Source organism: Radiomyces spectabilis, assembly GCF_025331425.1.
Source record: "Radiomyces spectabilis strain NRRL 2753 chromosome Unknown BYT42scaffold_1, whole genome shotgun sequence".
Lineage (NCBI taxonomy): Eukaryota > Fungi > Mucoromycota > Mucoromycetes > Mucorales > Radiomycetaceae > Radiomyces > Radiomyces spectabilis.
In genome coordinates this window covers 392349-414724 of record NW_026251926.1, presented here as the reverse complement: position 1 = coordinate 414724, position 22376 = coordinate 392349, and the positions used below count along the sequence as shown (strand labels likewise).

Here is a 22376-nt window from a genome sequence, read left to right as displayed (position 1 = left end):
TTCAAACAGCATTTTTCCTAATTCTCGTAAGGGGAATGAAAAAAAAAAAAAAAAAAAAAAAGCCTATCATCACTCCTCTTTTGTTTCGAATAAGCTTGAATCCTATCTCCCCACCTGTCCTTTTTTTTTCTCTTTCTTTTCTGCTTTACCTGTTGTATTCCTCTTCACCGTACCTTCCTAAGCTGCACTTCTTCCTTTTTTCCCCATGCTGCGTTCTGAAGGTGCGCCATCCGCTCTCCCGCCATCCGACCATTCGCCTGAATGGTTGCAACCTGATGTAGACACCAATGCGAATAACAGCCACAAGAAAAAGAAATCAATGGAACGGTTGTCAAGATTATTCCAAAAAAAGTCCAAAAAGAAGTCCATCAACCCTTCGCTGCTAACTTCGCCAGACCCACCACTCAGTCTTTCTTTTTCCACCATGTCGCTTGCCTCGCAACCAGAAGATACGTTGTTGGATACCACGCTGTCTCGTCCACAAACACGGGACAGCAGTATCTGTTCTCACACAATGATCTCTGAAGCCGACACGACTCAGGAACCGGCGGTGGCAAATGGAAGACAGACACCCAAGCGTCATGAATCACTGAAACAGTCCACTATTCTGCCTCCCGTGCCGCCCCAACACGGCTCCTCCGCAGGTAAATCAAATCACCCTTCTCTCCTTTCAACGCCAACCAATCTATCCCATCGACTAACCGTGTGCACTTTCCTTTATATTTTTCAGGCTCCCTTTCCCGTCAATCTTCAATCAAACAAACCTTCGTCTCTTCTACTTACCTCCAAACTTCTTCCAGCGCAGCCTCCCTTCACAGAAATCCGTCCCTTCGAAGCAACGCAGGTTCCACATACGATTATCGGGCATCCCAGTACACCTCCCAGGAACATCAACAACAGCACCAGCAACAACCACAAGATCAGTCACAGCAACAGCAACAGCCGATGCGGCCAGAAGGGACTTCCATCGCAGCACTTAAAGCTCGCCTGTCACGGCAACGGCAGCATTTGGAAGCATATCGATTGGAGAAAAAACAGTATCAGGAAGATATCAAATCGCTAACGGAACGATTGGAAAAGACACGCGAGAAAACGGAAAAGAGGACCCAGGATATGAAAATCTTGCAAAAGAATTACACGGACCATATTCGTTCCATGCGGGCTACTCATGATGATTTGGACTCCATTGTCGACAAACTTCACCAACTTCAAAATCTCATCAGTGAACTTGCCGGTCAATTACTCGAACACGCCGATCCCAATGTCACACCGAAAGCGTTGCAAACCTTTTGGTTGAATCTTCACGACGCTATTGATCGTCTTGCCGTAGCCGGCCCTGACGGCAATCAGTTATCGCCGCCACGGATCAAAATGCTGACGGAAAAATTTATGATGGATGTATTGGTTCAGAATTTGAATTCCAATGTGTTTCCGGGCCTCCAAGTAGTCGATGCGTACAATCAATTACAGTCATGGTTCGAAACCCACGATCCAGCCTTCTCCATTCGATTACGGCAAGAAATGGCTTTGGTCGTGGTGGCACACAGTACCAGCGACAATGACGTTCACAAGTTGCTGCACAACGCCGTCCAGAACAATTGGAAATATCTCTACGGCGGATTAGTAAAAGCGTATCCCTTTATTTACCAGCATGATAAATCCGAACCGGTCATACGGAAGCATTACGGTGCCAAGGTCCAGGTGCTTGTGGAACAGGCACTTGCATTAGGTTTCGCAATTAAAAGCCAGGAAGTCGATATCACCGCAGCAGACATTCGTGAAGGAATACAACAATTCGATCCAGAATCCATGATTGACATTGATGATCAAACCTCCGGTACCATTGAATTCTGTATTTCACCACCATTTGCTGTCATTCATCCCGCCTACCGTTCCCTAGTCAAAGGCAGAGTCCTTTGTTCTCCCCATGCAAAACATTAATCCGTTTTTTTTTATTCGTCTGTAACCTCATTTGCATCCTCTCGTATTTTTCGTTCTTTTCTGTGTGTTTCGTCTTATCACGATATATCCTGACATTATACTACATATATTGCTTCTATACATATTAAACAAGTAGCCCTCACGGATACCCCAATCGCAGCCATCTTATGATATCATTTCATGGCATTTCCTTTTTATTTTTGCATTTATCTTGAATACCATTGATAAGAATAAAAAAAAAAGGGGGGGGGGATTTGGGGGGAGGGACAGGGGAGGGGAAAAAGATAAAGGGAGAGCTTAAAAAAGAAGGGAAATGAAAGAAAGAAAGATAAAAAAGCATACTATCATATGGAAAAAAAAAGAGAAAGAGATAAAATAAGGTGTGAACATGAGAAATAATTGACTCATAGATGACCATTGAAAAAGATGGGATAGATTTTTAACCACTTGATGAATCCAAGTCAGTTTTTGAAAATCCGGAAAAAGACGTACACGTTGGTGAAATCAAGCGAAACATGAACAAGATAAAACGGGGAATGATTTCACGATGAGAAGAGAAAAAAAAAATAATAACTGAGCATACAATGTCAATGTCAAGCAAAAAACCAAGACGGCCATATTCTCTCTCGTTTGATTTGCATGATTCAATTCGCTTTCAATAGTAGTCGAGCAAAGAAGAGGACGAGGCAGTTGGTGTACGGTGAGCTGAACGCTGCTGTTGCTCTGGTTGGTGACTTGGATGATGATGGTGCTGAGAAGCGACTTCACGTCGTTGACGCATTTGTTGGCGGTGGCGACGTAATTCGAACGGCACTGTGGGCGAAGGAAAAGGCTACGTGATATTAAAAAAGGTGAGTAACAATGGATCCATTATGGTATTCAAAAGAACTTACTCGTTCTTCTCCTTTATGGGGTCCCGAGGAGCAAAAGATCTTTGGTCGGTAACTTTCATCTTCTTCCATCACATTCGAGTTTTTGAATTTTTCAATCAAGGCTTCTTTTCCTTGAATGTTGGCATAGGATAGAGCACATCGCTTTTCCGAGTTGAAACGGTTCCTATCAGGACAGAAAACAGATTTGGGGGGATGAGGAGAGAAGGAAAAGCGGAAAAAGAGGCGGGGATGGAAAAATCCCTCATCATGTGAATATCGTAGATTTCAAGATCCTCGAATTTCCTTTTTATAGTTCAACTTACCATCTTTTTCCCACCCGTTCGCGAGCAAAAGAGACAACAGATCTAATGACAAAAAGGTTTAAATAAACACACGTGTACATGACACCATGTTTGGCACTCGGTGACTTAACTGGACATCTATGAAATTGATAAAGGCATAGCCAACGTTACACCGATTTTTGAAATCAATGCGCAAATAAAGAAAATCGTAGGTGCCCTTGTGGGTCGCATTGATGCATTCAATCAACATTTGCTACACAAAATGGGATTAAAAAATGAAATCAACCACCAATGTGCCCAACGGTAATAGGAATCCCGTCACTTACCTGGGTGTACTTGTTGGGAATATTCCGGATCATAAAAGTGGTGCGCTTATCTTTGCCTGCGGTGACAAAAAGTCCATCAAAAAAAAAGAGTCAGTTCGATTTTTTTCCTTGCATAAACAGTAGTTCATGTTACACATTACCCTGTATCACGCGATCAATGTCAAATGTGTTATCCAAACGTTCGGTATCAGTTGCGACCGATTCATTGCAATCCGATATATCCATGCTCATCTCGGATGTCATGCTCATCATGTCGCTGTCCTTTGAAAGTCGTTTGCTGGTAGAGAATGACGAACTCGGGCTCGGGGCTGCTGCGGCTTGAGCAGCCACTTCGGAGAACAGGGTGGGACGAGATGGAGCAAATGGATCGTGGGCAAACAGGCTTTGGGACCGGGATCCCGACGAGAAAGGATGATTAGCCATCAAAGCAGAGGTACTAGTACCTACTGCACCAATTGCGGGGAAGCCATGAGACGTAGGGGATAACGACAACGGCGAAGTGGTCGGTCGTACAGCCCGCGGAACCAGCGACACTTTTTGCAGATCGGCATGATCCGTATGGCTTGGCCAATGCGTACCAGAACTGGCTACGTCGTCGACTGCAAGCCAACTCCGCGATTCCGGTTTGTTGACATGCTGACTCACTTGGAAACGGATATCCTACAATGAGCCAATTCTTTAGTTTGCTGTTCAAAACAGTGGATGAAATCGATGTGCCAAAAGGTCAATTACCTGAAATACTTTGTCGTGAAGATACGTTTGCACGTATTCGATTGCCCGTTCATCGTAAAACGAAACCAGGATAACCTTGGTGGTGTCGGTGGTCTTGATCTCCGTCGAATGGCGAACAGCACCAAAGTTTTGCAAAAGACCCTGCGAAAAAAAAAAAAAAAAAAAAAAAAAGTTCATCAGTCCTGAGCCATTTGACGTTGTGGCACTTGAAAATTTTTATTACTATGTAATCAAAGATTCCCAGTCGTTCGCGTGCGCCACAGAGTGTCATCAAAATGCAGTCTGAAGTTTCCGTGACCACATTGACCATGTGGGACAGTTGGACGTCGGCCAAGTAAGTCGTCTTGACGTTGGTCGAATACAGCTTGCTGCAACATTCCGCGGCATGACGGAGGTCATAGTAAGAGATGATAAGCATTCCCGAGGAATGAAGAAAATCTGGATAGATAATCTTGACATCGCCAGCTTGCTATTAAAAAAAAAAAAAAGATAAGCTAATGCCATATATGATCACCGATGGTTAACAGGCAAACTTGCCTCGACGACTTTTATGAGTAAACGAGTATCCATATCGCGACCGATATTGGTGATGCCTACATGGCGCGTAACTTGGGGGCCTATAAAAAAGAAAAGGGAAAAAAAGTTGACAGATCGTTGGAATCGGGCAGTCAAGGTGTGCTTAAACTGTGTTAGTGGTCAGTCTACTTACCAAGCAAGACGCTGGCGCTAGGAGTAGTCATATGCGTGGATGCCGGGTCCTTCAATTTGGGCAATCGTTCCAGTAATAGTGGAGAACGTTCGAACGGATCAAAGCGTGCTTTGATTTTTTCTTGTTCTCTAGGCTGTAGAACGGCTCGTTTCTTATCGGGAGGATCCCAAGGAGCATGCAAAGGTCCACCCCAGATCGATGGATCGATTTCAGGTGCACGATTTGTACGATCTATCAATGGGTGACCGATGGCCACAGGTTGCTGGCTCAGTCTGGTCGAGCAAGAACCGATAGCAGGCCTAGGCGCCGCAGCCATGACCGTGGACGAGCTCGGTACAGCGGTGGTGGCAGATTCGTCGATAAAACAAGTAAAATTTCTTCTTCCAGAGGACCACATAATGGTTGGATGATCGCGGAAGGAACGACTGCAAAGGCAATAAGTCAAGGAAACGTCGAACCGTAACTGTTGGAAAGCAGTAGAAAAAAAGCAAAAGAAGGGTAACGGAAAAGGAAAGGACAAAAATTTAATTGACGGCAAGCTGTATTTATATGAATTCCCTTTTTTGAATTTTTTTTATTTTATTTTTACAAGTTCCTCAATTACATCGAAGCAAAGTGGAAATCTTCAAGTAGTCTCGAAAAGCCTCAAATCAACCTTTTTTTTTTTTTTGATTCACGACGATGGAAGCATTCATCATGAACTTTTGACGTTGAGGCTTTTTTTTCACTATCCATAATAATAAAACTGCAACAATCCATGCATGGGCAATTGTATAGCACTTGCATAATAATAAAGCAGAAAGCAACAGTGGCACGTCAAAGGTACCAGCCAGTGTCCGGGAGCTGGGTTCGAAGAACAATCCGTGACAAGGGGATTGCCTTAATTGGCAACCTAAAAGAAATCTGGGACGCATTTGCCCTTTTTGGAAAATTCGTATCTCAACTGCATTGGATTGACAGGTTTGTGTGTAGTCAACAATTTGATCGACTCTTGTTCATCAAAGACGCTGAACCCTCCACTGTTGCCTTTGTAAACCGTATATCGTATAATAATGTATATTGTAGGTGATGATGATGATTTTCTATGTTACAAATGCTCTACTAGCCAATTTTCTACAGTATCCAGGGGCACGTGCGTTTTTCGGTTGGGTTGGCCTTGAATGCGTTCATGGATCTCCACGATGCCTTCGCTCAATGCTTTTTGGCCAATCACGATAATCCAGGGATACCCAATAAGTTCAGCATCCTTCATCTTGCTGCCAAAACCGCCCTTACGATCATCAATCACAATATCATCCCCGAACAAACTCTGGACAGGACGGCTCGCAGGATCAACGATCATCTCTAATCCGTCGTATATCTTGTTGGCGATGGTCTGGAACGCCTCATTGCGATCATCGGTGGCAAGAATACAGACACGGTAAGGAGCAAGACTCTTTGGCCACACCACGCCGCGATCGTCATGACATATTTGCGCCACCGAAGCGACAAGGCGTGACACACCGATACCGTAACATCCCATTTCGACAGGAATCAAGGATTTGGCATTATTCGGGGATCGAACTTGACATTTCAAAGGATCAGAATACTTGGTTCCCAAATAAAAGGTGTGACCGACTTCGATGGCTTTCACGCTGTCGAGATGATGGCCGTCATGGTCGCACACAGCACATTGATCACCAGCTTCTGCTAACCGAAAATGACTCGGTGAATGAAGCACCATGTTAGCCGACGAAGACGGTTCTATCGGAAACGAGGGAGCGACAGCATCGTCCAAAAACACATGCACCGATGCATTGTCCTCTGCGATTCCAGCATTCACCTTTTGTTCAGACAAAGGTTGCAAATCGATAGAGGCGGTTTCTTCCACCAGTTTTCCCGCTTTGAGATATTGACTTAGCGCGGCTTGCACTTTGAGTATATTCACGTCCCGTCCCTTGAGCGTCATCACTGCAGCTATACGAGCCCCAGACGCAGCATCGTCATACTTGAAGTAAGATAATTGCAGTGCCGATTGTTTGTCTGCCGTGATGTTTAAAGCATCCAAGACCGCAGAGCGCATGGTGCCGTTGGTGTGCTTTTCGGTTACGGAGCTATTTTCATTTGTGATCGAAGGAGTAGGACCTGGAAGCTTTCCAACCGCCAGTTCCTGGTTGGCCGTGTAACCACAATGAGAACACGTCAACAAAGTATCTTCACCCACTACAGAGTTCAGCTATTAGGAAAAGCGTATCATTTTTTTTAGATGCCACATCGGTACCTGGCGAGAGAAGATGGTATTCGTGAGATTTTGACCCGCCAATGTTACCACTGTCCGCTTCCGCCTATTGCAACCGGGGTCAGATCATGTATACGTCCAGCAACCAACGATATTCATCACTCACCACCAAGAACGGAACACCGACACGATCAAAAATCTTCCTGTAAGCTCCAGCGAGCTGATCGTAGGTTGCGTAAGCGTCTTCCACCGAGACATCAAATGAATAAAGATCTTTCATGATGAACTCTCTTCCTCTTAAAAGTCCAGCTCGAGGACGAAGCTCATCACGGTATTTTCGGCCTAGCACAATTCGCGGTTAACCATTGTGGTATCATAACAACCACCTTTCTGCTTACCGATTTGATATAATCGAATGGGCAATTGTTTGAATGATTTCAATTCTCCTGCAACGAGACGAGTAATTTCTTCCTCATGCGTGGGCGCTAGAAGAAGATCGGTTTCTTTACGATCTTGTAATCGGAAAAACTAAGCTTTCATCATTTAATACCAGTGTCCCAAGCAAACAACCATTTGAAGAAATGATTGACTTACTTCGCCTTTGGAGGTATCCCATCGACCTGTTGTTTTCCAGCTTTCCGAAGACAAAAGTAATGGAAGGGCTAATTTTTGACCGCCTACATATCGTCCAGATGAGATTTTCTTCCGCTCTTTTTCGGTATGGTATCGGCCCAGTTGGGTCGTCCTGTTCCGTCGACTTACCGATGGCTTGCATTTCTTCGTCAATGATGCGGCTTATCTTTTCAATCACTCGTAATCCCAGGGGCAACAGTGAGTAAATACCGGAAGAGGACTGCATCGATCGATGACCGAGTTAGTAACAAATTTCATCCCATCGCGTAGGTCACTTTAGGCTCACCTGTCTCAGGAAACCGGCTTTTAACAATAGAGTGTGGCTCGAGGCGGCGTCAGCGGTGGACAGCAATGCTTTATCTTTTGTCAAAGGCACAAATCGTTGTGAAAGTCGGTTTCGAGTCTGGAAATTTGCGTGGTGAGGCTATGGACGGAACAGTAGGTGCTATTTTCACTAACCTCGACAGCAAATGAACGGCGCGAGTATTGCTGCATGGGTCGAATGGACGGCCATCGTGCAGCAGCGTGTATACGATTCATACAAAGGGTAAACTAATAAGCTATTTCGTTCCCTGTCGTTCCTGTCAACCTCAAATTTTACTCATGGTCGTCGGTCTTTGAAAAATACAGGTATTTCTCGGATTGAGCCCATTCGAAATTTGGCACCACGCGAGCTTCATTTATGATGCCAAATGCTCTTGGCGAGTCAGGACATCATTTATTAGACATGGCTGTTGGTGAAGAAAAACTATTGACTTGCCTCTATAATTGATTACGACGATTATATGGTCGTGAGATCACAGAGCAAGGTAAGGTGAACAATACAGCAAGATCAATCAGACCAATCAGGGAATCCTAAGCAATTGGTTGGAAAAAGTTCAAAAACGCCTCAATGATGAAATATAACAAAGAAGGTGGCCAAATTCTTCTCGGCAGCCATCAATGACCCAACGCAAAATTACAACTGCGCGCCCTGTCTTCGCTTCCATCGGTTGGGTCGTTCAACATTACCAAGATCCAAATATATTTTGTCGGATTTTGTAGACTCCCTTGCAAAGAAATACTGTAAAAGGGAAATTTCGATGGCATGTGGCAAACCTTGCGGATATACTTGTCACCATTGTCTTTCCAACTGTGAATACTGTACGAGCAATATTAGGTCCAACGGATATGAAAGAAGAGATAGCATCAAGCGTCGTATTTTTGACGCCTTTGCATGCTAACATACATTTCCATTTACAAGCAGCACAAGCACAGTATCAGTGAATTTTAACATGACATTGAGCAACCGTTGAGTCATTCTTGTAGAACATTGATTTGCTTTTTTATTGTGTTTGACAGCATAATCCAAGCGTATGGACTTTTGGGCTTTGCCAAAGACAGCGATTAATCAGATAAACATATTACAGAATGATGACACGGCCATCAATTCTGCCTTTTATCAATGATAGAGAATAATTGGATGTTGTGAATGGAATTTATGTACAAGGGTGGATTAGCATGAGGAGAAGCGGGAGGAGCACAGTTGCTTGACCGGAGCTTCTTCGTTGATGCTAAAATATCATATTTTTCTTTCAACAAAGTTTCAGTGACATGATTCTGTTCGAGGCACATTTTCTAAAATACAATAGTGGTTCTGTGGTGAGATATTTTTGTACAGTGATGTGATATTCCATGTGCCTCATTTACCTTCAACTTAATTAGCAGTTCAAAGACTCTGATCCACTGAAAACGACCTGCCCAGTCAGTTGGCACCAGTGCCGATCGGATCTCAACGCACGTGAATACTTTGCCGTCAAACTTGGATTCCAACAGAGTGATTTTATTGTCAATAGCCTGGATGGCCAACACTTGACGTCGTTTGAATGTCGTTAAGGACGCGTTGGGAAACTCTATCATATCTGATTCTAAGTACGCACTTGTGCACTCGAGAAGGATCAACACATCTTCTTGACTCTTGCATGATGCCGACGCGGTTTTGCACCTGCAGCAGTATGGTGTGAGTTATTTGCATGACAGGAAATTTGCGCAAACAGAATCGTACCAAATAAACGAGCGCAAACCAGTTGCAGCGCTGAAATACTTAAACACTGGCATAACGGATTCGCAGAAAGGGGTGCGTTCGTTGGTGAGGGACAATGGCTGAGGCTTCATACAATTGCATTGAAATCATTGAGAATATACTTCGCCAAGGTGATAGTCTCAATGCTATCTGCAGGTGTATTGGCGTCGCACTTGTATGCCCAGACATACTCGGGAAGCGTAGAGAATGGCTGGTCTAGAGCATTTTCCAAGAACGCCAAGGAAATACCACATGATGGTAGATAATAATATCTTGATATCGAAGGCGGTCGAAATCGGATTGTGGCCATAGCTAGGAGTACCGTCATTCGATGGAGTTGATCCAGTGAAAGGTCTTCGGAGTGTGGAATCGTCTTTCTGATAGATAAGATCAGGATATTAAGGTCCCATGTCTCAAAATTTGCTATCTGTGGGATTTGACGTGTTGTTCGTCTTATCGCTTTGAACAATTGGGCTATCAGCGGTTGATCGGAAACAGCAAACCTGACAGGCGTTTCGGCATCCACATACTCCTTTGCCAGCGGGGCTCGCTCGAGGCGCTTACCCTTTTTGCTTTGAGCAAGCGCCGACAGCTTAACAAAGAAAGCATCCGCCTATAAAAATGAAAACAACTCTGTAAGTCTACATAGCCAGGAATATTACCGGAGTCCTGGAGGAACTTACCAATGGAGGATAGTATTTTAAGTTACCTGGCGGATGTTTTGGATGCAATCAGCCAGCTTTGATGTCTGGCAAGTACGTTGATCTGCTTCTTCGCGAAACAACTATAAATAGGCGAAATTCAATTATTGACAACCTTAATCATCCAACCTATTTCTGCTCATACCGCAATATTGGCGCGAAATCGGTCGACTGTTTCTTTTGCTGATGGCTCGTTTCAGGAGATCGCGCTCCAACCATTGCCACATGGATTTGGTGGATGAACTTCTTTTGCTTCTGGAAGCCTCGTATGGGTCGACTACTTTCCATCTCACATCGTTTCTGGAGATACGTCGACATATCGGTGTGAAGCACGCCTCTGTGTGTATAGTCATGATATAGCTTCCTGGAACTGGTGCGTAGTATCTTCATTGACATATACACCGACCCATGTACGAATACTCATAGCTGTGTATACTTTTGTGCAGATTCCACAAAGAAATGACAATGCCGCAGGCACTCGACAATGAACCCGTAATCCCCTAAAATTAGCAGCCACGTCAATCGTACCGTACTGGCAGCGGTATGTAGTTCCCCCTGAACTGTGTGGTGAAAGGATCATAGTCGTATATGCTGCATTAATGCTGTTCAACACCCAATCACAGCTTACTGGTCGATCGGTCAACGGCCAAAAGTACTCTATTCCTTTGTGAATTTTGATCAATAGATACGATTAGAGTACATTGTCTTCGTCGTAAAAAAGCAGCTGAGCATCCCTCAAATCAAACATCTCGTATAATGCGACTGCGCCCAGTTCCAACGTATCTGCGACGGTCTCGAGATTGGCGATATCTCACGCGCAAAAGATGGATACCCCGCGGCCTCAATATCATGTTGGCAACATGGACCAAATACAATCGGTCATTTTTGTCGACTGTTGATCGCTTTCATGTTAAAGTCCTAGACTGTTCGTCACTTGGAGCACTGCGCTGACATTCTCTTAGATAAGCTCTTCTCGTCCCGCCAGTCATCCTTGAATTATCGATTTGTCTCGTTCCCAATTCTGAGGAAAACAGCAAACGCTTTGTCAGTATCTTGATGAGACCGTTGATTCCCTTTGGCGGCAGTTCTTTCCTGATCTTTCTGTTCGTCAATGGTTTCTTCTTCATCATCTTCATAATCGTCTTCTTCCAGTCTATTGACTCCGGGATTTCAGGCAACTCGTCTTCATCGATATGCTTAATATTTACAGTTACAAAATATAAGTAGCACAAGAAAAGTTCTTCATACCAATTCATCTTCAGCAGCTCTATCAGTGACCAGAGCAAGTTCATAAATTACGCACTGCCCATCGTTATCATCAAATGCCTGTTAAAAAGGATTAGCAGCGCCTGATTACTGTATATAGCGTTTTTTTATTGACTATGCTGTATTTCTCTTGGAGCCCGACTCTAGACTGCATCAGAGTACTCCAAATATAAAGTACGATCAACTCATGGTGAAGGTTATTTGGAAAGAAATTGCTTTACAGTGGTTCCTTCCATATTTTCAAGGTTCTCGCTGGATATAGCAGGCGATTTTCATGATTCTCACAGGAGCTCAAGATAATTGATTTATACAAGGCGATCCCAATCAGTTGTCCGAGTGAAGAGAAAAAGGCCCTTCATCCGGCTATTTATACAAAATACACAATCTATAGAAGGAGGCTATGGATTTGATGCCTCTTCCGTCTTGATAGAATTAAATTTTTACACTGAACACGTGGGGTTTTGTATTGATATAAAACTAACACAATCACACTACAGCGCTTCCAAAGTTTCGTATCGCTTTCATTGGATTGAATGAATATTTGCTCAAAGCAAGTAGAGTATTTCATGACAAGTAATATTGTCCCAGACCGTAGGACTATTCCATATGAGAGTGTCGCCCGCAAGAAAGAGAGTCGTCTGGAAGGAAAGAGAGTCGCCTGGAAACATTGTCGAACTCTTACGTGAGTACCAATGAGAGTCACGAGCAACGCAGCACCTGCTTCAGTTAGAAACAGATATGCAAGAGGTTCTTTCGGTGTCGGGCATTCTCTTCTTGGCCGATAACTATCATAGCTCTTTGAGGACTCGCGTTTTCGGGCTTGATACGCTTCATTCGTTATGCAATCACATGGTCGAGCACTGGATGAACACGGACACTACGGATAACACGCTGAGTGACAGCGACTACGTGTCCATCCTCAGAATAATTTGCGCCATCGACAGCAGAAGCATCTCGATCCGCGATGCCCAAGGGGATCTCCTGAGCCTTGCGGCGAGTATGCAGGGCTGCAAGGCCAACTTAGTGGAAGGACTAGCAATTATAAGCAATTTTTTGATAGGCTGACAAAGTTGCTCCGCAATCGACTGCTCGATCAGAACAAAATTGGCGAAGTGGAGCTGCAAGTCAACATACTATGAGGCGTTGCTATCCGAGATCATTGCTGATCAAGATCGTAATGTTGCTCTACGATGGGCCAACAAGTCTGATGTAGAAACTGATATCCGGCCTGATGCTATAATATCCACGCTTGTACAGCACGATCTTGGCCACTCTATTGGCTTTGGCGAGGTCAAAGTTGGCAATGATTCAACAACTAAGCACTCTGTGTGCCTGGATGTGGTTCGGCTTGGTGCCGCCTGCAAAAGGGCGATTGATCAGGCTCCTCTCGCTGGCGGTATTGCGTTTATAATCAATGGCTTTCAAATATCGTTTTTCATGGTGCGCAAAGAACAGCATCAATTCCACATGCTGACAGAAATGTGTCCCTGGTCATGGCGCCATCCCTCACTTATCTACACACATTTGCCACATTGAAAAACTTGGACACGCTTGCAAAAGTAAGCCACAGCTTCTGGAGTCATTGCCACAGCATGGAGCCTGCTGTAGTGTCTTATTCAGATTGCCTGTCCTGTGCCCATCTCTCAAGTGTACTCAAAGATCGACAAGTCCACCAACAAGTCACGAGGCGAGGCTTCGCGCTATTGATTACAACGTACATGGCCTGCTTTTTCAATCTCAATACATCACCCTCTGAGGCATGAAACTAACCTTCGTATATATGTATCCCTTCACTGTTTTGTTCCTCGTAAATTTCCCATGTTTAAAAACGCGATATGTACCCCTCTCTCTTCCTTCCCCCCCCGCCACTCTCTCTCTCTCTCTCTCTCTCTCGCTTTTGTCACGCGAATATGCATAACTCGTTACTAAAAATGTCTCATAAAGTACAGAAAGTACTCATGAAGAGCTGACTACTCACTTCGCCGAAACGCCAATTTGGTAAATGAAAATACATGCTTTATTCTCTTGATGATGTAAGTTCGCTTGTTTCTTTTCTTTTTGGCATTTGGAAGTACGATAAAGGCGTGAGAGGTAAAGAAGAAGGAATATCGTTCACGTGACACCGCTCCCGTGTTTTGGAAGACATGACGAGATGGCCGACCAGTTGCAGAATACATTTCTCCGATATACACACCAAAAAAAAAAAGCCTTTTCTTTTCCTTCCTTTCTATCCCACCGCTTCAACATTCAGGATGCTTGCGGCTAGTAGTCCTTCTGGGCGAACGTCCTTGATACCAACCAATGCAGTCATTTTGGCTTTTGTCAATCAGGCTCTCTGACTTGGGTTCTCTTGCGGAAGCGACGTCTGCAAAGAGTTGAATAATTCAAGTTGCGTGCCGCAGATATATTATCTTATTCAAGTTCTGTGTCTCTATTCTAACCTTTTTTCCTTTAACGATTTCATTGATATGGTCCCAAAAACTGTTTACCCTTCATACTCGACGTACTGGGAAAGATAAGTGTACTATTTTCGGTTTTTATGCAGACAGCACACGATACTTACTTATGACTCCCTTTCTTTCAGACGATTCTCTTTCTTGGGAGCGACGCTCTCACTGGATAGTTCTGCTGTGTGGGACAATAATTCTTATTTTTGAAACACTCTACCTGCTTTGACCAGATATTCATTCAATCCAAAGTGATACGAAACTTTGAAAGCACTGTACGTAGTGTGATTGTGTTATTTTTATATCAATACATAACCCCACGCGTTGAGTATAAAAGTTTATTCTCTCAAGACGAAAGAGGCATCAAATCCATAGTCTCCTTCTATAGATTGTGTATTTTGTATAAATAGCCGGAGTATAGAGGCATCAAACCTATCGTCTTCATTGTATAAATAGCCAGACGTGAAGAGGGTTTTTTTTTCTCTTCAGTCGGACACCTAATTGGGGATCGTCTTGAATAAATCTATTCAGAAACTTGGCTGACAGATCAACAAATTACGGTCTGCGTCAGGGTGCTCATACTTGTCCAAGATCCGACGTTTCTGATAACGAGGAAAGGTCTATCGAACATTTTTAGAATATCATATAGACGAGCTTTGGAAAAAATGTGCATGGTGATTTGGATCAATCTGTATGATAATGACACACAGTGGGACTTGTTTCAATAGAGAGAACAATGGAAAGGTCTAAGGAGAGTCTTCCAGGCATGTCCATTTTCCCAAATATGTTTATGATTGTCACAGTCCAAAGATACCACACTTGTTGGTCGATAAAAATAGTGCTACCGAAGCCGTGCCTCCACTTCAAATAAACAGTAACCGTACTACTCTATCGTGACGACCAAGACCATTTTCTCATCACCGTAACAAATACTATTCAATGGCAGAATAGGTTCAACTTTTTGGCGCACCAAAGACCGGAAGGTCATGCCGATACAAAGAGGACCCTTGAACCCTTTGATTCATCCGTGTGAAAAAGAACAACTTGTTCAAAATTGAGATTAAGTTTCATATGTCTTTAATCTTTTTTTTTTCTTTTTGTTTTGTTTAATGACGGGGGGTTAAGAACGATTTCTTTTTTCTATTTTGCATGATAGTCGCTGAAAGAAAACTTTTCACATTCTTTTTTTTTTCTTTGGTCCTCTTTTCTTGCGTTGCATCTGGCGCATCATTTTTTATCTTTTTCTGATTTAATTCATTGTATACAAAAGGAAAACGGAAAACTGTCAAGAAAAAGTGATGAACTCTCCGGATGGAATTCGTCATCAAGACAACCACGACATTCCCAATAGACGACGGTCATTGGCGATTTCTGCTTTATTGAACACGGAGCCGGTAGATCCTCTTTGCATCAAAGTACCTTCTGTGAATGCCGGTCCTACCCCGCCATGGACCCAAGGTGACCAATACCAAGCTTTCAACTCAGGCCGCGACTACTTTTCTTTGCGATCCTCACCATTGTCCAGCGTCGCGTCCTCGCCAGGTGCAATGTTAGCCATTCCCGGTCTGGACAAGGGTGGGGGTTTGCGAACACCACACATTGAACTGACCACCGCCGTCGAGCCTCCCGATATGTGGAATCATCCAAAAACAGGAGTTCATCAAACCAACGACGGTAGCATTGTCGTCTCGGCTTTGGCCAAGGCCAAGCGCAAACGCATTTTGCCGCATCAATACAATCGATTAATGGACATTTTCGAGCAAACTGATACCCCAAGTTCCGAAATCAGAGAACAATTAGCCGAAGAATTGGGAATGACCAAACGTGAAGTTCAGGCAAGTAAAATGCAATCTTCATCTGTTGTTATAACACTTGTATTGATAAGTTTATTGCTTATGGATCAGGTATGGTTCCAAAACCGGCGAGCCAAAGTCAATCGAAGTAAAGCGGCGGCGGCTTCTTCAGCCAAAAGCGAGACAACCAATCAATCCATGGCTCTTGACAATGTATCGCGTCCGTCTTATCACCATCATCATCATCGCCATCATTCAAGTGATGGTCGCATTGACAGTCGCCACGGCAGACCCGCGGATCACTATGCCGACTCGTTGCCACCGCTTTCATCCGATCCTTTACATCATCAATTGCCTATTCCGGAACCGTGGCATCGTCCATCGCATTCACAACATTTATCAGTGAGCTCGAAACGGTTGACGCCACGGCGCGCCAGCACTTCTTTCGAGCATCCATACTATGTACCGCGCCGTCATTCGAGCAGTCAACTGCCGACCTCCTCTTTTGAAGTCTCGCATGCTCAGCGCCCAGAAGCTCGTCTGGCTGGTTTGACTCTCCATTCCACCGACTCTGAGGATCAGCACAGCCTACTGGAACCTCCGGCTTCAGCTGAAGCACCTCCCCAACAGCTTCCTCGCACCAGATCAGCCATTGACCTCTTAGCGTCGGCAAGCGAACTCGTACGCAATACGAAAAAGTAATTTTATGCACACAAAAAAAAAAAAAAAAAAAAAAAAAAAAAGAAAACCGTTAACTTTCGTGGAGTTCATCCTCTTTGTAAATACAGTAATAATTTAAATAGCTTCACCAAGATTCAGTACGAATCCAATAGAATCTAGCCAAAAAATCTTGCCAAAAATAAAAGCAAGGAACTAGAGATTATAGCATTTCACGGATAAACATCCTTTATTTGCCTGCGAATGTCGCACTAACGCAAATGAAGCCTTTAATTAGTTAACAGGGCTTCTTTTCATTACAGATGATGAACCTGCATATGTTCATTGACAATATCACAATATCGATACAATCAGGTTCGATTTTCCCTTTTTTTTTTTTTTGTCTCTCTCTCTCCAAACTGGCGATTTCCAGGGATCACTGCATCCCATTTTAGATCTTGCCAAAGTAGGACGGTTAAATTATCGAGTCACGGTTGGGGTGAGTTTGGAGAAAAACAAAAATCGCACTATACATTACAGGTTTGTCTGCCAAAGAATAACAAATATGAACGACTCTACAAAGGAATCTATTATGAAGGTACTCTTTGTAGATAATAGGGTACCAACACATACAATATTTATGATTATTCCATTTTAGGTTGTCGATATCTCCAAGACCGTCATTCACTGGGGATTCATTCCTTTCGTCATTTACCTCGGCATGACTCGCAGCAATCCCAAGCCCTCTTTGTTGAAGTAAGCTTCAATGAATGTCTGTCTGATTGAGTGATATTATACTTACCATTTGACCCTTAGGCTTATCAGCCCTCTTGCCTAAACAATGTTCCACTTTGTATAGACGTTAATCAATGAACATTCGCTTCTTGTATTTTTTTATTCTCAATATCGAATCAACCTTTGTTTCAATTGTCGGCTAAACTATGCTCACTCACTTTCGAATGAAATGCAGCACTGCTATCGACCTGAAAACCGTACAGTCATGTCTGGGGATATTGGTACCCTTTTTATTTGTGTCAGATGTGCGGACAGCTTCTTCGGTTGTGCGGGGAGACAATATGCTGGGGAATAGACATTGCTCAAACTTGCGGGGGTTATTATATCAGTCAAGCGTGTTATGGAGAAATCGTATAATCGGTATGCATTGGTAGTGCGGTACGCCTTACTCCATTATCCCATTCATGCGTTGCATTTTTGCATTTTGCTGTATCCTTCGAAACCCAAAAACCCCAAAAAGAAATGACGTCTTTTTTTATAATTTATTTACTCAAGTCGACAATGATAAATGGGTTGCGACTTGTAACACATTAAAAGAGAAGGTTTATCTAATGGTATTGAGTTATAGGATGATATAAGCATGATGGAATTGGTGTTTACAGGATTCCCTGCAAAAAAAAGGGAGTTTGTTAATATCCATTCCCGATTTCATATCAGTCCTCCATTTTTTCTTGTAGCCTACCTGTGAATAATATTGATAAGTATCGTAAAGTCGAGTAAATACATTGCAACAGCTGCTCATGATCAGTTTGTCTACAAATTCTTCCGCTTGCGGTTCGGTTAAGTGGAGTTGGAATCGATCACGTAGTTGTTGGACGGTTTGATCGCCATTTTGGAAACATGGCAACTTGGAGTCGCGGCACATCATTTCCACCAGTAGTAGGATGTTTTCGCTGTGTTTCCTTACCGCCAGAAACGCCGCCTTCATCAGCGCTTTATACTCTGCAAATTTTTCGCCATAGATGCCTCCCAAAAGGTCAATGTATTCCTGAGGCAACTTGAACGCAGCCATTTCAAACCCAACCGATCCCGGCGAATTCGACAGCATAAATCCAAAATCAATGTCTACATCCATTAACCCATTCATTATCATCAGTGGCTGCTTTGCATTGTATTGGCCAATTGTTTGATTTTTTTAACTTACGGATAAGGTGACCCATATTGTCGACTAACAAGTTACCGTTATGCCTAACAACAATTCCATCATCATAAGACATATGTCGTCGTAACGATTTTAATTCAGTGCTTACCGGTCCTTGATCTGTAATATGTAACAAGCAATAGAATATCCCGCCAGACTTCTCATAAATGCATCCTGCGCTTTCAAAAATTCGTCCGATTCTGGATTGCCATACGTCTACAATGGGCAAGGAGTGATAGATTAACAGTTTGGTTTCGTAAGCGAGTGACGCTTGCATTCAAGTGGGTTTACCCTTTCAAAATAATCCCGTAAAGTGAACACGATGCCTTTTTGATTCCAATGCCGAGTGTAAGCATCCTTCTTGATCGAATGGATCGAGATGGTGTTTCGCAGCGTTTCAATCAACCCTGAATTATCCGAAGTCACCAGAACACGGAAACTAATGGGATAGGCGTCGCCTGATTAGCCCAAAATCACCTTCCATAATAAAGGGGTTTGTTGAAACTTACTATTTCACCCATACATCCACTCCCGTATCTTCCCATATCCGCTGCATTTCACGTATCAGCTGAATAGCAAACTGCTCTTGCCGCAGATCGGCTCCGTTTTTCACAATCACTGATAATAAACGCCAGTTCGGGAGATGGCCATATGGTGAGGATGCACGAATTCTGGCTTTCTTTGTTTCCCAATCCTCGGAAAACACGGCCGCTAAGAACAGAAAAAAATGCGAGTCAACATCACATCAATTATCCGTCTCGAATGGGAATGCAATAATTACCGCTGGGATCTTCCTTGTTGACGACCCATGCTACGTGTTGTTCATCTTCAATCAGGTCGCCTCCAGCTCCTTCGCCTCCTCCTCCACCGACACCGCTACTGACACCCTCCGTTTTCATCTTGGTCATGCGTTGTTCCTCCAGCGCAATCATCTCCTTGATAATCCGTTGACGAATCTGTTCCGTTTCTTGTTTTGATTTAGCCGAGCTGATGGTCGATGCATTGGTACAACTCTGCTGTAACTGGGCCAACATCACCGCCGCAGTTCTCATGCGTTCCGCGTATTCATCAGCCGATCGTGAGACCCGACGTTGCTCCACCGCGTCTCCGCTCGTCTTTGTTACTTCCAACAAACCGGGAGAGGTTGCCTCAGTCTCATCGGACACAGGCGCTGCATCCGTTTCTTGTGCTGCTTGCTTGTCTTCACTAGAGGATTCTTCTGAGGGGGATTGTTCTGCAAGTGGAGACGAATGCGCAGTGATGCCCAAAGGTAGTGTGAGAGATGTACGTGCCGAAGCGGGTTTGCTGCTGCTCTTTTTCTTTTCGCGTTTCATCATTCGTCGCATGCGGTACAGGGCGGACGAGTAATCATCTTCAAAGCTCAATTCATCATCCAACACTTCAATCATCAAAAGGTAGGGAGCCTACGTAGCAATTGATAGAATAAGCAAAACCATACTTTAATCACTATGAGAATCACCCACTTACTCTTTCAGCTGAATTTAACACCACGGCATCTGACGGGCTGATACGCACTACACGATGATGGTACGGTTTTTCGGCGGTAGCAGGACACCATAAAGGAATACATATTTCGGCCGGCAGATTATGGTTCAGCAAGGTGAGTTCGGCGTGAAGTGCGCTCATTCTTGCCGCCTTGGGCACAATCACAAGCCGCGTAGCAATATCCACCAGGGCCAAAAGAAACTGCATTTCGGAACGAAAATAATTGGATCGAAGCAACAGTTTTCGGTGGTCGACGCTTAATTTCGAGAGCGCCGAATAATCCTCATCGGACAGATCTGAATCCGCGTCTTGGACGTCAGATTTTAAGCCGCTGTCGTTGGAATCGAAAGACGTGGATATTCGTGCTCCGTGGCGTCGCGCGTCCAGGATATAATCTTCTGACGACGTGGAACAGTGCGACATGGCCGGCGATAAAGGAGCGAAATTCGTAGGCACAGACGATTGGCCCAACGCTGTTAATTTCGGATCAAAAACAGATAATGCTTTGCTAGGCAACCGCGCGGTAGGTCGCATTTTCTGGTTCAATTTTTGATGGGCGTTTTTCAGGTATCGTCCTACGGAAAACGCTTTTCCGCGATGTAAATCTTCCAGCGAAGGTGAACTGTTGAACGTCATGAATTGCGAAGAACGTCGTTTGATGATGGGCAATTCTGGTTGAGACGCCGATTGAAAAGGTAAAGGGACGTCAAAGTGGGATGGAAATGAAGACTGGGTCGGTGACAAGGATCCTATGGAATGGGAGTCGGAATAATACGAATCTTTTCCAGACGATTCCAAATGCACGATCGGCCGAATATCACGATCCTCTGCGGGTGTCGCTCCAGGTAACGTATTCCGTCGAGCAAGAATAGGGTCATTGGAAGAAGTGATACTCAAAGGACGATTGCGTCGACCTTGCGCTATCGCGATGCGTCCTGCTGGCTTGGTCATGATCGGTTGTCCAATCCCGGCCAGCATAGCTCCAATGCCGACAAGAGCCGGCATGGCATTTTCACGTACTTTTTGTGCCGGTAACCCCACATTGGCCGCCGCCACAGGATCAATGATTCCCGACGCCTCGGGACTGCCGTCAGAGAACACAATGGCTTGACACTTGTTGAGGAGCCGTTTGCAAAGATCGAACGAAGGACTGACTGGATTGCTCGATAGATCCGATAAATACGCTTGCAGGTACCACAGACTCTGGAAAAAAAAAGCGTCCAGTATGATTGAGTAATCTATTTGAATAATGAAAAAAATCAAGAGCTGCACAGCTTCATTACCATGATTGCCATGTGCGTTGATTTTTCGCACATTTCCACCAAAAAGCATTCCAGGGCTACCGATTCGGTGGGTCGAGTGATCAACAAATGTCTAAGTGGACGGTAACTCGGTTACTGATTTGCATGATTTTTGTTTTCTCTCTCGATTTCAACGGTACTAACATGAGTTGGGGCAAGAAGAATTCGATTTCAGAGGCTGGGAATTTCTCTAATTCGCTGCAAAGATAATGCTGGATGCCTACATTATCGGGGTATCGAAATAGGTACGACACAGCGATCCAAGAGTTGAAAAACTCTGACGTGAATAGACGTAGCAATAAGGCGTTGGACATGCTGCTTGAGAAAAAGGGGCCAAAAAATCAAAAGAAATAGGCGTGTAATCAATGGTGCGTCCTAGTTGGTGTACCGTCTTGGGGCAATCACCATAAGACCAAAGTCAAAATTATAGAGATGTAAAGAGTGAATGGTGAAGAAACGAGCCTAAATGACTAGAATGGCACAATGGTTATTTAGTCGCTCTGCTGTTATGCCCCAGGTTCATCGCATCGACATGTTTCCTTGGAAGGGCTCTTTTTCTTTTCCTAAGTCCAATCGCACCACTGACCTCTGCAAGCTCCAGAAATTTTGGTTGCCTTTTTTTCCCAGTCAATCACGCTTCAACAGATGACTAGCAACAGATGACTTGGGAAAAGACGTGAGTATGTGGGTGTGTCTCTTTTGAGCCGATGGGATGCACAAGCATCCATATCGGTCGTGACTATGAAATTTTGACTTGGCCAATGAACGCTCTTGCAGTCATTTTAAAAACTAATGTCGTGCAAAATCATATAAATCCATGTCCCTCATCACATCATCTCCGATCAACCCCTTGCCCTGACTTGTGATGCATATGTTGGAGAAGAACTGAGACGTTCAGCCTTGAGGGTTTACGGCACTTTTTCACAAAAAATGCAGAAAACTGAGAAACAATGTCTTTGGCTCTTTTTATTTGG

At 44.0% G+C, this 22376-nt stretch overlaps 8 protein-coding genes across 8 annotated transcripts; 4 read left to right on the top strand and 4 right to left on the bottom strand.

The window, feature by feature from the left end:
- Positions 1 to 67: 67 nt before the first annotated feature.
- BYT42DRAFT_506931 (uncharacterized protein) lies at positions 68 to 2122 on the top strand. Its single transcript, XM_051565105.1, has 2 exons — positions 68 to 644; positions 731 to 2122. Exons 1-2 carry the CDS (start codon positions 206 to 208, stop codon positions 1939 to 1941), a joined length of 1650 nt encoding a protein of 549 aa, XP_051427949.1. The 5' UTR covers positions 68 to 205; the 3' UTR covers positions 1942 to 2122.
- Positions 2123 to 5380, bottom strand: BYT42DRAFT_550960 (RNA recognition motif 2-domain-containing protein). The gene is made up of 10 exons (XM_051566194.1): positions 4883 to 5380; positions 4711 to 4790; positions 4397 to 4642; positions 4174 to 4314; positions 3582 to 4101; positions 3442 to 3497; positions 3247 to 3368; positions 3137 to 3178; positions 2835 to 2997; positions 2123 to 2773 (listed from the first exon to the last, which is right to left on the bottom strand). Exons 1-10 carry the CDS (start codon positions 5277 to 5279, stop codon positions 2597 to 2599), a joined length of 1944 nt encoding a protein of 647 aa, XP_051427948.1. The 5' UTR covers positions 5280 to 5380; the 3' UTR covers positions 2123 to 2596.
- Positions 5381 to 5889: 509 nt separating this feature from the next.
- Positions 5890 to 8405, bottom strand: BYT42DRAFT_524445 (uncharacterized protein). Its single transcript, XM_051565319.1, has 9 exons — positions 8364 to 8405; positions 8193 to 8280; positions 8020 to 8136; positions 7863 to 7953; positions 7695 to 7777; positions 7499 to 7628; positions 7267 to 7442; positions 7143 to 7206; positions 5890 to 7084 (listed from the first exon to the last, which is right to left on the bottom strand). Exons 2-9 carry the CDS (start codon positions 8271 to 8273, stop codon positions 5970 to 5972), a joined length of 1857 nt encoding a protein of 618 aa, XP_051427947.1. The 5' UTR covers positions 8274 to 8280; positions 8364 to 8405; the 3' UTR covers positions 5890 to 5969.
- Positions 8406 to 9302: 897 nt separating this feature from the next.
- Positions 9303 to 9689, bottom strand: BYT42DRAFT_479218 (uncharacterized protein; the record flags this gene model as incomplete). Its single annotated transcript, XM_051563662.1, has 2 exons — positions 9303 to 9350; positions 9423 to 9689. Coding segments are annotated over 2 exons (315 nt in total), but the record flags the coding sequence as incomplete, so codon positions are not given.
- A 5678-nt stretch (positions 9690 to 15367) lies between these two features.
- BYT42DRAFT_550957 (uncharacterized protein) lies at positions 15368 to 16711 on the top strand. The gene is made up of 2 exons (XM_051566193.1): positions 15368 to 16044; positions 16114 to 16711. The coding sequence occupies exons 1-2, from the start codon at positions 15508 to 15510 to the stop codon at positions 16702 to 16704; spliced, it is 1128 nt and encodes a 375-aa protein (XP_051427945.1). The 5' UTR covers positions 15368 to 15507; the 3' UTR covers positions 16705 to 16711.
- Positions 16712 to 17205: 494 nt separating this feature from the next.
- BYT42DRAFT_524442 (uncharacterized protein) lies at positions 17206 to 17815 on the top strand (the record flags this gene model as incomplete). Its single annotated transcript, XM_051565318.1, has 3 exons — positions 17206 to 17257; positions 17318 to 17415; positions 17476 to 17815. A coding segment is annotated over exon 3 (213 nt), but the record flags the coding sequence as incomplete, so codon positions are not given.
- BYT42DRAFT_609206 (mitochondrial import receptor subunit TOM7) lies at positions 17225 to 17497 on the top strand (the record flags this gene model as incomplete). Its single annotated transcript, XM_051571236.1, has 3 exons — positions 17225 to 17257; positions 17318 to 17415; positions 17476 to 17497. The coding sequence occupies 3 exons, from the start codon at positions 17225 to 17227 to the stop codon at positions 17495 to 17497; spliced, it is 153 nt and encodes a 50-aa protein (XP_051427944.1).
- A 106-nt stretch (positions 17816 to 17921) lies between the features above and the next one.
- Positions 17922 to 22111, bottom strand: BYT42DRAFT_550953 (kinase-like domain-containing protein). Its single transcript, XM_051566192.1, has 11 exons — positions 21989 to 22111; positions 21547 to 21872; positions 21385 to 21475; positions 20084 to 21304; positions 19377 to 20019; positions 19105 to 19306; positions 18887 to 19034; positions 18705 to 18811; positions 18599 to 18642; positions 18137 to 18519; positions 17922 to 18062 (listed from the first exon to the last, which is right to left on the bottom strand). The coding sequence occupies exons 2-11, from the start codon at positions 21714 to 21716 to the stop codon at positions 18051 to 18053; spliced, it is 3021 nt and encodes a 1006-aa protein (XP_051427942.1). The 5' UTR covers positions 21717 to 21872; positions 21989 to 22111; the 3' UTR covers positions 17922 to 18050.
- Positions 22112 to 22376: the final 265 nt, after the last annotated feature.